This window comes from Scomber japonicus, chromosome 6 (genome assembly GCF_027409825.1).
Source record: "Scomber japonicus isolate fScoJap1 chromosome 6, fScoJap1.pri, whole genome shotgun sequence".
In the NCBI taxonomy this organism is placed as follows: domain Eukaryota; kingdom Metazoa; phylum Chordata; class Actinopteri; order Scombriformes; family Scombridae; genus Scomber; species Scomber japonicus.
In genome coordinates, this window is record NC_070583.1 from 28,014,937 (window position 1) to 28,031,145 (window position 16,209).

The 16,209-nt window shown below is 40.4% G+C and overlaps 2 protein-coding genes across 3 annotated transcripts in view; both read right to left on the minus strand.

Annotated features, from left to right (window-relative positions):
- The window catches only part of sik2b (salt-inducible kinase 2b), a 42,944-nt gene extending 35,536 nt beyond the window's left edge, over window positions 1-7,408 (minus strand). For both annotated transcript variants that reach the window (XM_053320550.1, XM_053320552.1), the window contains exons 1-2: window positions 6,906-7,408; window positions 3,151-3,267 (exon numbers count right to left, since the gene is read on the minus strand). In XM_053320550.1, coding sequence (XP_053176525.1) covers window positions 3,151-3,267; window positions 6,906-7,043 — 255 coding nt within the window. In that variant the 5' untranslated portion in view covers window positions 7,044-7,408. The remainder of the gene's footprint in view (window positions 1-3,150; window positions 3,268-6,905) is intronic.
- Window positions 7,409-9,628: 2,220 nt separating this feature from the next.
- On the minus strand, window positions 9,629-14,446 carry laynb (layilin b). Its single transcript, XM_053320990.1, has 7 exons — window positions 14,232-14,446; window positions 12,727-13,033; window positions 12,255-12,412; window positions 11,557-11,601; window positions 10,863-10,940; window positions 10,596-10,713; window positions 9,629-10,349 (listed from the first exon to the last, which is right to left on the minus strand). Exons 1-7 carry the CDS (start codon window positions 14,302-14,304, stop codon window positions 10,022-10,024), a joined length of 1,107 nt encoding a protein of 368 aa, XP_053176965.1. The 5' UTR covers window positions 14,305-14,446; the 3' UTR covers window positions 9,629-10,021.
- Window positions 14,447-16,209: the final 1,763 nt, after the last annotated feature.

Genomic DNA, 16,209 nt, shown 5'->3' on the forward strand with positions numbered 1-16,209 from the left:
GGCATCAGTACAAAACTAAGACACAGGTTTGGTTTTGTAATTTGAAAACACATATCAATCATTCATGTTCACTTCTTAAAATCTTTTTACCTGTAGAGAGACTCTCAGCAGTCTACAATAAGAGTGGAGAAGAAAAGCTGATAAAGAAGCGAGAGGGGTAAAAGAAGAAAAGGATGGTGGACTGGGATCAACAGAGAAGAGATTGTACAACAGATGATAATCCAGAGTGGGGTCCACAGTTGGGTTTTCTGTGCATCTCTGTGTATCTTCATTAGCTTGGGCTTCCCACTGGGCCACAGGGCCAACCTCAGTTTATGAGACTGGAACGGAAATCGCTAATTGACCTGAGCTGATTGGATGGATGGGCCGTTGGAAATAATGATACACACCAAAATATCACAGCAGAGAGCTGGAATGGAGCCACATGGTTGTGTAATGATAATGAACATTCATTTACTTTCCCTAAACAAACTAACAGGACAAGCGGGCTTATGTAATACAACTGAATCACAAAACTGTCAAGTTTTTGGCAGTTGGGCAATTTTTTGTGAGACAGTGGATATCAGGGTAACTAGGTTAAATTAGTTTTCTGTGCTGCCTTGTTAACGTGCCACCAAAGTACAACAGCAGATAACTTTGTGTGTCATAAAACCTATGTGAACTTACCCTGCACACCTGGACATGCATATAAGTAGAATAAAAGGTGCTAAAGTGGGATGAGACAAAGACGTTTATGGGATTCATGGCAATAAAAAACCTTTTAGCACAGTTTAACTACTGATTGTGACACTTGGCTCAGTTTTTATGGAACAAATTCAAAGAGGGACATACAGAAAAACTGCTTTTTTTTTAACCTTATAAATTAAAGCCAACTTCTGCTGCATGACATCATATCACAAGCAAAAATGCATTTAACAAATTCAATTTCAGTTGCATCTTTGCAGTTTACAGTTTAATAAGAAAGCTATGATGTATTTTTGGAATGGAGAAAGAGACAACGATGATTGAAATGAGGCATTTTTCAAGGCTTACATCTTGACTTGTCATACTAGGAAAAGCACAGATGTTACCATTAACATTAGTGATAGGCTCTGTTCTTTTCAAGCGTGCCAGCCAGAGTGGGGAATTGGCACCAGCCACCAGAATGCAGGTACAATATGAAAGTAGCTGGTAGATTACAGACAGAAAATAATGATTTACTAGTGAGTGGCTGGTGAACCTTAACATGTATCTGTCAGTAGCTGGTAGATGTTCACATTTAAAAAGTTAATTTCCTACCCTGGTTCCAGGTAATTTTTTTCACATCTATAAAATGTTCTGCAGTGGACTATGAGATTGATTGAAGTAACATACATGCCATTGACACTACTTCATTTCATTCAAGGAATTTTTGAGGGTCCTACATACAAAACAAGACCAGAGTTGACTATTAATTGTCTGTTTATGAAATATGAACTCTGAGCTGTAAACTTGGAAAATACTGAGTTACAAAACACCAGTTTGATGTGTGCAGAGGCAAATGAGTTTCACAAATAAGACTTTTTTTAATTTATTCAGTGCATTACAGTATTATGTACTGTACTTTCAGTCAGTGTAATATTTGGGCTTCCTTATGAAATCACCAAATTATCAACTTACTGACACTGTTCTAAAAAAATGACCTGGTTCTCGGACATCTACTCTCACCACTGTGTCGAAAGAGCCCATTTTCACCAGAATATCAACAACTCGATTTGCTCATTTTCATCAGCATGAAACTTTCGACTTGTTGCAGCTCTGAGGGAAATACCACAGGGCGCTGCTCATGTTGAAGCATTGCTTGTGCCCGTCATGAAAATAGACCCCTTCTTTGCTCATTAGACATTCTTAAAATATTAAGAAACATGCAGATGATTTCCTGAAGGCAGCTACAGATCACTTCAGCTTTGGGTGATTTTGGCTAAATCATTGTGCAAATAAAGACTGACATTGTCTACATGTTAAAATGCATATATTCTTTGATGGTGCCATAATATCCTAAAGGCTCTGACTAGAATTATTAACTACTCTTAACAAACAAGGAATTTATTCTGTCTGAAATAAGAGATTTTACAAGTAAGTTGACAAGTCAATAAAAAATCTTGATGTGAAATAGATCCATATCTTATTTTTTACAGAGCCTAAATAGATCCTGAAATTACAGTACAAGACTGATGTCCCCGGGGCTATAACAAAACATTTCATTGATATTATCTTGAACTATTAATACTAGTTAGTGTGAATCATGCCATAGCACCTAAACACACTGTAAAACACACAGAGACACACAGAGTGCCAAGTGTCAGTCACTCATTAACTATGCTCTCATATCTTAAACTAGCGGTGGCAGGTTCTGCTAGGCAGCAGTTGTTTGTTAATGCATTAGAAAATGACCTGAATTGGTGCTGAGCTTCAACACCCCGACTGCTAAAGCACCTGAAGAGAAGATCAACAAGGAGCAGAGTTAAATTCTGCTCCACAAAACACTGTTCACAATTTAGCCAGAGGCACGGCTAATTCTAGGCCCCCTGAACAGATGTTATGCTGGGCCTCTCAGCTGCTATGCGTGTTACATATCATAGTATCACTTCTGCTCTCTGTGAGGCCTTTTTGTTTCTAGTAGCTTACACTGCCTTTCCTGTACAGACAACTAACCAACAAACCAACAACAGGTGATGCACACTGTATGGACATTACAGCTATTACAAAATGTTAGTATCAAAGTGGGCACTATAATGGAAAATAATTTAATTAACACCTCTACAGTATGTGTGGTTTACTAAGCAGATTAACTCTAAATGTATAGTATGGTTCTTTAAATATCACATCTATAGTAACCACAATGCTGCAGTGTCAGATTGTAATGAGTTGTGCGGGGAGAGGAGCAAAGACCAACGTTAGATCTGAGCACTCAAGACAGAAATAAATCTCTTGCATGCAAATCGAAAGACAAAACCCAGACTCCACAGCTGCATTACAACACAGGGAATAACAATGAATAGAAGTTATTTCCATTAGGGAGAGACACACAAACAATACAAGAGCCCAATGTTCAAATCTGTGTCAGCAGAGACAGGTAGACAAAAGATTATTATATATTGTAGGTTGGAGGAAATGGAGCCAGTAGCTCACCTGGTAGAGCTTTATGATGTGCGGGTGGTCCAGCATCTTCATGATCTGAACTTCTCTGTAGATCTTCTCCAGATTGACGGCATCTAGTTGGGTCTTGTCGATGATCTTAATGGCCACCTGCAGGATGATCAAGCATCAACAACGAATGAGTTACTGCCATCAGTCGGTTTGTCAATAACAACCTGGATCCTTGTTAGGACTCATCAGGCTCGGTGGTCAGTAATAAATACTGCACTCACACACACACACACACACACACACACAAACACAGTAGTACAACAATTTAATATCCTCCAAGCAGCGAAGGGAGAGTTTGTTCCTTTTTAAGCCGTGAGAGCACAGATCTGTTTCTGAGACACAAGATAAATATTTAAATACAGCTCGTGCAGAAATCTTCATAAACAGTCTTCAAATTTGAGCCATGATGAAATATAAATCGGTTCAGCAGAGGCAAATATGCCTCATTGGATATACACGCACACCCACAATGACATGTACGTGTGTAAATTGCACAACTCGCAACTTCAACAGTCTTGGCTTTGATTAATGTTGTCCGGTAGGTAACAAGACATTATTAACATCTCTCCTTCAGACTGTCTTATAAACAGCATTTCATCAGTATGATCTGAAGTGTTCCCAAATGTCTGTGAGCCAAGCCGGAGGAGTAAACAACAGAAGACCCCAGTTCCCTTCCCAGCAATCACACCACCAGTATACAAAGCTGGAAACTTCTTCGTTCAGACTGAAAACAGCACTGTGTTAAAAAAAAAGAAAAAAAAAAGAAAAACGCTGATGAGGACGTGCTGTTTGAGGTTCCTGAGAGACTAGAGCAGAGACAGTTAGCTGATTAGTTAGAAACAGAAATTCACTTCCAGCTTTGTAAGTAGTGAAAATGTACAGTTTTCTATAAGTTTTAGACTCAAGTGATTTGAGCATGTCAAACTTGGGCTTTTGGGACAATTGTAATAGATAGATTTTCAGATATCTCATGGAGCAACTGTTTAATCAGTTGTTTGAGAATATAAACAGCAAATTAAGTGAAAATAAAAAATAATAGTTAGCTGCAGCCCTATAAATAAGGATCCAAGAGGGCCAGCTAGAGTAACAGATACATGAGTTTGAGTAACCAGATGACAAAATACTGTACAGCAGGCAGAATATCTCACAACTCTGTAAACTTATCACAGGGACGTTTATTTTATCCTCTATCTTGACGATCGCTAGGGAAACAGCAGAGTTACCCTGTTAACTTTACAAAGTCATCTCCCAGGAATGTGCGAATGCATGTGTTTGACCGGCCGTCGCACTGCATTGCTGGATGACATCACATTTCATTGCAGCAAAAAGTAGAGCCAGGCCCAACGTTTTTAACCAGACGACCTTGCGTTTTCCTGCCGGAGCCCTCTGCGTTGGCATTCCTGGTGTGTCAACACAGTGGTATCATTGAAATGAATAAGGGGTCTGTGTTTTTTCACACAGTGTTGTTGTCGGTCTGAACACAGCCTTCTACTTAGCTTGAATCTTAAAGTGGAGTTTGACACCACCACCCCACTGACACCCATTTTGATCCTTTTTCACATATTTGTATCCTTTCAGCTGTGCAGTAATGGATGTTTTGATGTTTAAAGCCTCACACTATTACCTCCCTTACACACAGGTATGCAATTTGGCATTAAATCCTATAAAGAAATCCAAATCTCTTAATGGTGCTTCAGCTACAAGTCGGGACCTCTAGGGCATCACATTTAAAACCGCCAGCCTACTACAGAGAGATTACAGGGTAGTTGAAAAAGATCTAGGCTTACATTGTCAACAATACTGACACACAGACACACACTCAAAAAAAAAAAAAGACTTCTTGTGATCTTTGCTGCCATGAGGTAAATTGAAGACAACTTAGCACAATTAAGGAGAGCGGAAAGGCAGGACAACACTACTATCAGACAGAAATGCAGTAAATGTGCCACCTGCTGAGCTGACAGACAGGACCACATGGAAATGGGCCTGCACTATGTGAATCCACAGACTGCAATATATACATAATGGGATGGATCAGTAAAACACAGAGGCCCCATGAGTAGAAAAAGTTACACCTATCTAGGAATATACACACACACACATACACACACACACACACACACACACACACACACACACACACACACACATCAGATCTGCTGTTTCATATGTCACCATGCTAACATCTCCTCTTTTACCCTGGCAAATACTCAAGGCAGATGGCATCGCATGAAGTTGATCGCCTGCCTCTACAGCTGACCTTGGCCAGTCTAACAAACGGCCTGGCTCTGGCCATGGGTCTGGCCGAGCCAAGCAGCTGCAGTTGCTTTGTGTGCTGACCACGCGAAGTGACCTCTACCAAACAGGCTAAACCGGTGATCTGAAAACCACTAAGTGTATGCACGTTTCCATTCAACCCAAATACCACACCAGCTGAGGGAGAGGCACAACCGCTCAGTAAAATCACCTGGTGTAGTGTTTGTCTGAAATGAAAACCTGCATTCATGTAGCTGTTAGTGTTACGTGGTCGCAGATTACCTGGCTAGACTGCCGGCGTGACTCTTGACAAACTTTCATAACCAGATTGACACGATAAAAGTCTCTACAGCCATCTTCTTGCTTTGTTATTCATTAAACCTACCAAACCTACCCCCATTTGGATGATGTAAACCTTTGTTGTTCTGCACAGTATGATTGCTCACGTTCAGTAGCAAACAGTTGGGGGCCCCAGAGATCAAAGATCAAAGTGTGAAACTGTGTTTTCACAAGTCTCACAGCCTATTTTTTTCAATCGCTCCCTCTGTCTTGCACAAACACACACACACACACACACACACACACAAGCCTCCTCACACAGAGACTGGCCTCTCTTTACAGTAAATCCCTGTGTCCTATGTCATTACAATAAAGAGACATGGTACTCAGTGGCACCGGTCAAGAAAGGCTCCTCTGCACGGCACTGACATAAAACTATTGGTAAACTCAGACAAATCTGAGCCCTGTTCCCTCTGAGCTCATGCTGCTTTGCCTGCAAGCATGCAATGTTTGTAATATCAAACCCTCTCCAAACTAAGCAAGGACCCCACAGCAATGCTGATGGATTGCTGTCTGCATACATGCGTGCAGGACACTTTGCTTTCCAATTACAGAGACCTCCGGCTGGCGTATCCCCGCTCCTCGCAAAGCTCTCAGCTCACTGCTGGCACAAGAAACCACTAAATCACATCATTATTTGGATTACATAATGGGACCACCGACCCATGCTGCATGCCCCAGATACAGCGATTGGGATGTTTACACCAGCCTGGCTCTTGGGTTAGGTACACTATGACACTGTCTGGGTTATTAGCAAAAAAAATAAAGAGTGCAGGTGTATTGATGCTGAAAGAAAAGCATGCATGTTTACAGTTTGTGTTTCCCAGCAGCACTGGTGGTCAAACCTCTTACTGGCAGTGATGCTGACTGAAGGGGGGTAAGGGGGGGTGAGCTTGCAGGTAGTCAATGCTCTTCTACCTGCAGGATTCAAACACACCAGCTGTTGCTCAGACTGGAGCAGCAGCCAAGTGGCTGGGCAGTTACCTGATCCAAGTTTCTATTAGTGCACGATGTGGACAGCATTTCGGTATCTGCTCTGAATATCTGAAGTGTCAACTAGTGCATAAAAAGTTATGTAACTCAGCTGAACATTAGCTTTTCAGGCTAACTAGTTCACCGACACACACCACTCACTTACTCACCTCGGTCTTAGTTATGCGGTGTCGAGCCAGCTTTACCACCGCGAAATTGCCCTTTCCTAAAGTGCGCTCGATGTCGTAGAAGCCCACTCGGACCGGACCTCGGATCATCGGTTTTTGGACACTGTCAGCCATGACCATGCTGTTGTAAATGGGACTGTGAGTGGACGAGTAGGAGGTAGCCAGACGAGCAGAGGGACACACGAGGGGGGCTCACACAGGCAGGGCAGGCTACAGATAAAGACGAAAGGAAAACAAACCGCCCGCCGCCGCCGTCGCTCGAAGCGTGTCCATTAAAAATAGACAAAGTTGATTTTGTGTCGCCCTGCCAGCTTGAACGCCAATGTGGCGACACTCTCTCCGTCAGTGTGGCGATACGAAGAAGGCCATTTGCTGCGCCCGGGGGCTGTCACACCACGTTCTCCAATACAATAGAGCGATAATATTTCAGCTCCAGGCACCTCTATCAGCTAGAGAGCACACGAGTTGACTTGCAAAGAGGCATCATGTTCTCCGGTTGACGTGTATTGACGTCAAAGCCATAGGGGTATTTGTACAGGGGGCGGGGCAACGGAGCCGCTCCACACTTCAGTGCCAATTGGTTGCCAAGACAACCAGACCCACCTCTTACGTCAACCGGTAAAATTGCTATTCTGAAATCTGTTTGCTCGCCTGCCCTCATTGATTGCACGCAGAGGTAACTTTGAAGTTTTGCCCTGCAGGTGTGTAATAAGCTTCGCTTGGCTTTTGAGCGAAATATGCAAGGAAAGGCGGTTAAATTCATCACAAAGCAGCCTGAAACTGCGACTTTTACTTTGCACATAAATTGCTCTGCAAGAATGAATGGAACATATTTGAAATCCAAATTATATTTTTTTGATTTTTGATTATAACATGAAATAACACATTTGCATTGCACAAAAACAGTTTTAGTCATACAATCCAGATAATAATACAATATGCATTACAAGTGGAAAAGTAATATATCATTATATAGAACATTATATAATGTAACATGCAGGACATCATGTGAAACCATGTGAAACCAGACATTTTATCAGCAACAAAGACACTTTGGTCAGCTACATAACAGCACCATCTGTTGGCAAACATAGAAAATTGAAACAAGGCTTCCTTTTCAAATGCTGCCCAGTTCAGCAGTATTTGTACTTCAGTATCAAGCAGTTTACATTCACACACACACACACACACACACATACACACACAAACACATGCACACACATAGACACTTCCCTTATACATACACTTAAATATATCCACATAACTACACGAAGAATGGAAGCACAATCTTGCAACAAAACTTTATTTGGCACCCCAAAATTCATGTCATGTTTGAAATATGGCACACGTTCACACCCAGCAGTTGTTCTCCGCAGCGTCTGCAGTGACAGTCAAACACAGAACAGGGGATTGCAAAGCGGGCAGGCAGAGCAGTGCTCCGAAGGCCTCCACTGTCACGCATAGACTTCCTGAATGTAAGAGTTCCAGATGTGCTTTTGGCATTTCCTGTCTAACATTCTCCAAGAACATACTCAGCCTCTCCTAACTGGGCTTGCTACATCTTTCCACGACACCAACCCAACAACCCACTCACTACATATTCACAAAATATGCATGGATTTGAAGTCAGTAATGTACAGCAGAGATCATTTCACAAATTTACAAGACAATTATATGATTTTACAAGCAAACAATTGATGAATGAATCCATGACACATCCAAAACTGGTCCCTTCTAAAAAAACAAAAACAAAAAAAAAACAGTCAGTAAATGGGAGTGTTCATTTTCCCACACAGTCAGGTGGAGTCGGGAAAGCCCACAGCTTTTAGGTTTACCGGGGTCACCACTGTTCTGTCATCAGTGTTTTGCATGTACTGTCCTGTTCCCTGACATCAGAGTCCAAACAGGAAGCCTTACGCAGGACTCACACAGCTCTTTAGGTTTAGAGAAAAGGTCAGAATACTCCCGGAATATACAGAGAGCTAACAGGATCTTTTTGTCCTTGTGTCTTGTAAAATCTGGTGACGTGACTGGAAAGTGGCTGAGTAGTTTAAGTTTGTATTGTTTACAAGATAAGTAACCTTGTGTGAGTTGTGCTTATAGCCAGGGTTAAATTGACCTGATTCATTCCTGCATATTTAAGTTAATTAAATACCTCTTTGCTGCCCAACCTGTAGTGCTGCTTTGAAGTTACATCATTTGTAAAAAGTGATGGTTACAACTGGACAATAGAAAGCACTAGAATCAAGTAGAACAGAATAAAAACATTTTTCCTACTTAAAGCCAGAGTTTATTAAACTTGGGGTCAGGACTTGGTGCAGACAGAGGCAGGGGATTCCTTAAACTGTAATGATGCTCTGTCCAACACTTTCTCAATAACTACTGAAGAGGTTGCTATGAAATTTTGTCTAGATATTCAAGGTCCCTAGTGGATAAATCCTCCTGACTTTGATGATCCCATGGCTGTTTCTCTAACACCACCATGCCGTTGACATTTTGGGGTTTTAATAAAATATTTTGTTATGTTATTGGATGGATTGCTGTCATGTTGACTGTATTGACTTTGGTTCCTCAACCTTTCATTTAGCACCACCAACAGGTCAAAAATAACACTGCAATCAGCCTCAGCTATACTATACAAATGTTAGCATGCTAATACACTAAACTAAACTGGTTAACGATGTAAACATTACACCACATTCTTACTTAATAAAACGTATTAAATATATCTGAAATATATTATAATTTTGATATAATCCATCTAATGCCATGCCCAGATTCACATGACAACTACAGAGCACTGTTAGTGGTGGTGTAAAAATTTTGGGACCTAAATATGGGGTCACAGTTGACCAAAATTTGGGAACCCTGCTATAAGCATCAGTCTGACTTGCAGCTTTGCATGCTGGATGCTCAGGATGCAACACTGAAGATACACACAGCCATATGTTAAGTCGTCGTGTAAACATGAGTAACCAATAGGGTGTAGAGGAAGAGAGGGGATGGAGAACATTGTGTTCTTCTGTCTAGCTTGGTCATATTTGTTAGCTGGTATGAGGGTATGAACACTCACAGAAACCCAATAAACATCAACAGTGTTATCCATAGATTTCATTGTCCACCCAACCAGTTTGACTGCGGCAGCGTCGGCTCTGACCTCTGCAGGTCTCATAGATGTCATTGTTCACAAAGCCGCTCTCCCTGTCCGTGCATGACACATTCTCATAATCGTCACACTGGGAGTCCTGGGAAGGAGAGCATGAGTACTTTGTCATGATGTTTTCTGCCATGCTGCTGTCCAGAGCAGTGTGAGGCAGTTTGGTAATGTCACTAAAGGCGTAAGGTCCTTGTACAGGGCAAGGTGAAGCTGCTGTTGACATCCAGGGTTTGGGTCTGCCGGGATAACTTTCCGTTTCTGTCTTCCTCCTGCATGTGAACAAAGTGGGATCATCACAGCATGGTTTAACAGGAAACACACTGCTCTTCAGTGACAACTTTGACAAAACTACCACTTAAAAAAGAGGAAAAGAAGCACACGCAAGAAGTGCTGTGTACATATGGAATTTAAATTGCTCTGCATCAATTAACATGTTTTATATTTGAAGTAGAATAAATTACTAAAGGGGCATGTTATGTGGCAAAAACAACTTTGCTTTTATTTTTTGCTTTTACCTTTTAGCATGCTGTTTGTAGCAGAGGAAGCCAGCAGCTGCAAACAGCAGAAGCAGTACAGCAGGAATAGCTGCATAAAGGATGTAGGAAACATACAGGGTGTCGTCTGGGAGAGACACTGCTAAGTAAAAAACATGTTACATGACAAAACAACTTTTCTCATTGTTAGGGTTCAAACATTTTTGTGTCACTTGAAACTTATCATAAATGACATCTCTACATATCAAGAAAAAAAATAGAGTAAAAGGAAGTGCTTTCTTTTCCTACCTGATGATTCAGGCAGCCCTATTTTTATCCTCTCGTCACTTTCTGTAGTTGAGAATAAGTTTGGCCTCAGAGTTGGAACTGGAGCATTGAAAAATTATATCATCAGTAGAATATTAAAAAATACTTCATACTTGATAAAACTTAACTGTTTCAATAACCAGTACAAAATATGTGAGACTATCATCTAAAATAATAAAAGTATTACATCTAATTAATTCCATTCAAAGTGTTTGAATTTCCTTATCAGCAGTTGATGTGATCACATGCATCTGTACGAAAATTAACAAATTATAACAAAGTATTTCAGGATTTATATGAATGCATAAACTATGAATTTGATATCATCCATTAGTTTTTTTAAACAGAGGATATTGGCCATTGTCCTAATAAACGTCTTTACCTAATGGATATAAAGGTTGCAGGTTGTCATACTGCACTGCTTGTGACCATTACTGTTAGAGTTTATGGTGTAATATCCTCTACCTTAATACATTTAGCACACTAGACGTTTTCCTTTGCACGAATGGAAGCTGACATTGAAAGTAAGTGATAAAAAGTAGGTATGTGGTAAGTTTAGTCTCACTCTCCCTGATCAGTACAAACACATCTGCAGTTCTTTGTTATCTGTATCCCACAGAAACATCACGCATACAGTACATACTCGGGCATAGGGGTGATTGAGAGCATGCTGTACCTGCATGTGCTGTGTTCCCTTCCTCAGTAAATGCTGGTACATTTTCTGAAAAACAAAATATAAAGCTATGAGTGAGTTGACCCAAGTTCACCCTTTCAATGATATTACATACAGCACATTTTTGTAAAACAATGTAATCTGTGGTGCTTCTCCAAGCTATTGAAAAGAGCTTAAATATGTAAGCTCACATTCAAACACAACTTTACATCTAAAATATAAATATAAGAAAGCCAAATATGATAAAGGATCAATAGAAAATGCTCTAAAAGTGATCTGACCTTGTAAACCATTATCTATATATGAGCACAAATTATGCACATAAATTCAGTAATGGGTTGTTTCGTAAGATTATTTTGAAGTCTGCAAGTAAATTCATATACAAACAGGTGAAGAAAAACAGTTGAAGAATTGAGAAAAGGAATCAGGCATAACTTCAGCACAGATAGATATTTCTTTTTTAGGCTGTCAGACAGCAGAGGATTACAATAATCGAGGCAAATAACATGGAAATGGTGCATTAGTTGTGTAAAGTTAGCTGTGTGACGGCAGTGGCCACATTTGGATATGGTCATCAGATGATAAAAAGCAGATTTTGTGGATTTAAGGACTGAACAAACCACAGTATGGCAAATGTCAATAATTCCCAGCCCAGAACAGCCATATACAACAACCACAGTGTCTGCAATCCGCTGGCTCACCTTCTGGGTATTTGCAGACATAGTTGTTCTTGGAGTTGCAGTTGTCGTCATTCCACTGGAAGAGGAAATGACCTTCTTCGTCAGGTGGTGCCAAGGGTTGGTGATACAGAACTGCACACATTTCCGCACCACAGGACGGCTCATCCCAGTGCCAGTTTCTACAGAAAATGGGATGCAAAAGTTTAGACTGTGATCACATTCAAAATGGAGAATTTACATTATAACATGCAACGTTTTACTCTATATTTCAATGTGTCATTGTCCAACTGCAAATGGCTGCAGACATTCCATTACTCCCACACAAGCATCATTTAATCCAATAATATTTCTTGAGGCTCAAGGGACTGTGGCCTTTTTTCCAATGATATTTTCTTTTAAGTGTTCTGCTGTGTCCCTGGACATCCATTTTCTTACAGCACATTCAAGGACGTTATGTGATTGCAAAAAGAGCCAAATGTACACAAAATGAGACCTGAACTTGGCCTTGCTTCCATCCAGCCAATAGTACTGAGAGGGGCAGCCTGGGCTGGTGGTCCCTGCCCTGAAGCTCTTTGGGCTGCGGCGGAGCCCGATCCAGAAGTCTCCATCTCCAGCCTGCAGCTGTTGTATGAACCTCTCTATCAGTCGCTGCTCACTTTCTGTTTCGATGCTGAGCAACTCGCCTCCATCCAACCTGCAGGCCTGCCTGGCATCCTCAAAGGTCACCCTCCGCCTGATGTCCTGGATGTAGGACACCTTGTAGCAAGGGCGCTCTGTCCCACGCCGACAGATCCTCTGGCCTGGACAGCACAGCAGGGAGGAAACAAGAAGATAACCATGTTTTCTAAAGATTTACTGTGGCACCCACATGGTAGACAGACTAAACACAACCTACAGTAAAATGTGCTCTGGTGAAATTAGGAACCAGAATTTTCAGCATTGCTTTGACAAACTCTTCCCATATTTTGGGTTAATGGGGTAATGGGGCAATGGGGTGTATTGTGACAGGCAGTGAAAAGAAACATTTTAAATGTGTGAATCAAACATGTTGAAATACAGTGGTTTGCTGAAGTGCCACAATGACTAGCTTAATTACTGACTTAATTTTGTTAATTACAGCTTTTTATATAGCACATGTCTTGTTTTTGTATGAAAAATGTCAACTAATAAACAGACAGACAACAGTTTAAACATTGATTACTACTAATTGACTATTACTTATAACCCAGGTCATATATATGTGTTGTGAACACGTGTAATATGAGTAGAGTGATTTTCCCTTTTCAGGAGAAAAATAAAATGTACTTAATAATATGTTGCAGAGTTTTGTTTCTTTATGAATTACTCATCTGCAATCATCCTGTGACCCCTTGGATTGATCTCTGGGGCCCTTAAAAAAGCCCGGCTCCCACAGTTTGGAACCACTGGATTAAATCATTAGTAATTAACAAATGAGCAAGCAACAAAAACATTTCTCTTTCTCTGTGAAACAATTCCATTTTATTCATTACAGATTTTTATGTAATGCATATTTATAGATTTGGACATCTGTTACATAATGACTTAATGGAAGCACGAAATCAAGGCTGTTATTGTCAATAATGTCATTATTATGGATGTTGTTTTTATTCCAATTATTAGGGGACCTCCTGACTTCAAAAACACTGCACTGCTGATGATATTTTCCACCACATCACGTGCTGCTGAGCTGCTCTGTTTGACTGCAGTCTGTTTATAATTATAATGCACATCCAGTATTGCTTTAAGCTTCTTGAAAACGAGCCTGGTCGCAACTTTTTAAACGTCTTCAACCCCTAAAAGGAAATCTGAAAATCATATTAAAGTTTTGACTGATGCATGCAGTCTTTCTATTTCGAAGTATGTTTTTAAAGTCTGTTTAAAGTGTTTAAAGTCTTACCTTGCAAATTCAAACCTCAATATTGCAGCGTCTAAAAAAGACTTTAAAACGGTTTTCTTTCCCTCGAAGGAAATTCTTACCATTTATTTTAGAAGCGGATCCAGGGTGGAACAAAACGGCGATAACAGTGCCAAACAGCTTCATGAAATCCATCTCTACATGTTCACCCCGAGTGTGCAGGACGATTACTATAAGATTCAATGTAAACTAGTTTGTTTGGAGAGGAACTTCAGACTGTCAAACCCGTGATAAACATGCAGTAATAACAGAGACAGCGGTGCAGTCTGCCTTCTCAAAAAAGTGGCTCGACTAGTGAAGGCGTGCATATGGCGCCTGGCTGAGTAGAGGGGAGAAAAAAATCAGGACTGAGATTGTCCAGATTTTTTCCCCTTTTTTTTCACTTTCACTTTTTTTTTCTTTTTTTTTTGCTTTGAAAATGACAAAGTTTTGTTGCTTTTCAAAGTCTCTTTTCCTTCTAGATGTAAAAAACATGGGTTGCAAATGCGTGTGTAGTAACATCCCCATTACTGAATTAGTAAAGTCACATTTCACATTAGTAATGTCATTATAACGGAATGAATAGACTTCTTTGTGTATCATGCTTCTTATATTAAAATAAAGAATGGGTATCTCTCTCTCTCTCTCTCTCTCTCTCTCTCTCTCTCTCTCTCTCTCTCTCACACACACACACACACACACACACACACACACACACACACAAACAAAGGTTTGTTTAGGTCACTTTTGGGGTATTTACATAGACCTACATAGACATTTCCTTGAGGCTTACCCTAACCTTAACCATCCAAAAATCAGCACTTAACCAATTGGGGACATGACTTTTGTCACCAATTGCACAAGCCATCCCTAATCAACTGGTCTTACTGGTATCTGGTTTGTGTCCCTGAAAGTGACTTAAGTCACACACAGACACAGACACACAGAGTGATTTAGTGGTGTCTAGGGACAAAATGAAGCGAGAAAACAGAAACAGGAGCAAGGTTGACTTAAAAAAAACTTAAATGGAGCATGTTAAAAGTACACTTCATTCTTTCCTTTTCTTTGTCTTCTAAACATGCTGATCTGATGTGATATAGCTATGTTTATTTACCACAGGTCTGATGTGGCTGGTGAGCCCTCCAAAAACTCCAATAAAGCAAAACATGCAACATGATGGAAAGGAAACTGAGAGCGGTGTGAAAACACCATGCAAAAACAGACAGAGAGAGGGAGATACTGCAGGGAGAGTAGACGAGGGAGAGAGTGAGAGAGAGGTTGCCCATGGAACAGGAAAGCATGCGGAGGAGGAAGAGGAAAGGATTTTTTTTTCAGCACTATACTTCCTGTTCACTGCTTTGGTTTGGTCTCCAGGCGACTTTATTTCCAGAATAAGGCTGATTACGAAAGTCTGGAACAGTTAGATGGGTTATGCAAAACTAAAATAAATGATTTTATGCAGCTTTATCCAGCAAAATCATCAGACTGAAACTTTGCCCTTACAGACTGAGAGGCTGAAACAATAAATGGTGGCAGGCTTCAGTTATGGTTGAATCAGAGTACTGTTGTTATTGTCATAGTCTTAGAAAAGAATGTCATATCTGTTACACATATTTGTGTTCATGGGATTCAAATCGGTTATGATCCAATAGACGAAAGCTATGGAAATAAAGCTGCTTTTCAGTGTCCCAGGCAGGGTCATGTTTATTGGGATTTAAATGAGCCTTATTTACAATTTATCTGCTGTAGATTTTTTTATATTTAAACTATAAAAGTTAAATCTTACAAGGGAGCCAAATGTTTTTGTCAGATGGTTGGATTTTCCTACTATTACATTAGAGGGAAGGATCACTGCAGATGAATGTAAAGTTATTCTTAGCAGTCACCTTTATCCTATTACATTTCTATCCGAATGGGAATAGTCCCTTCCTGGATGACGATGTTCCCATGCACAAGGTCACTGAATGGTTTAATGAGTGTGAAAATGATGTGATTCATATACTAAAGCTTTTGCAGTCACCAGATATCGACCACAAATACAACATTTTGTCACCTAAAGTA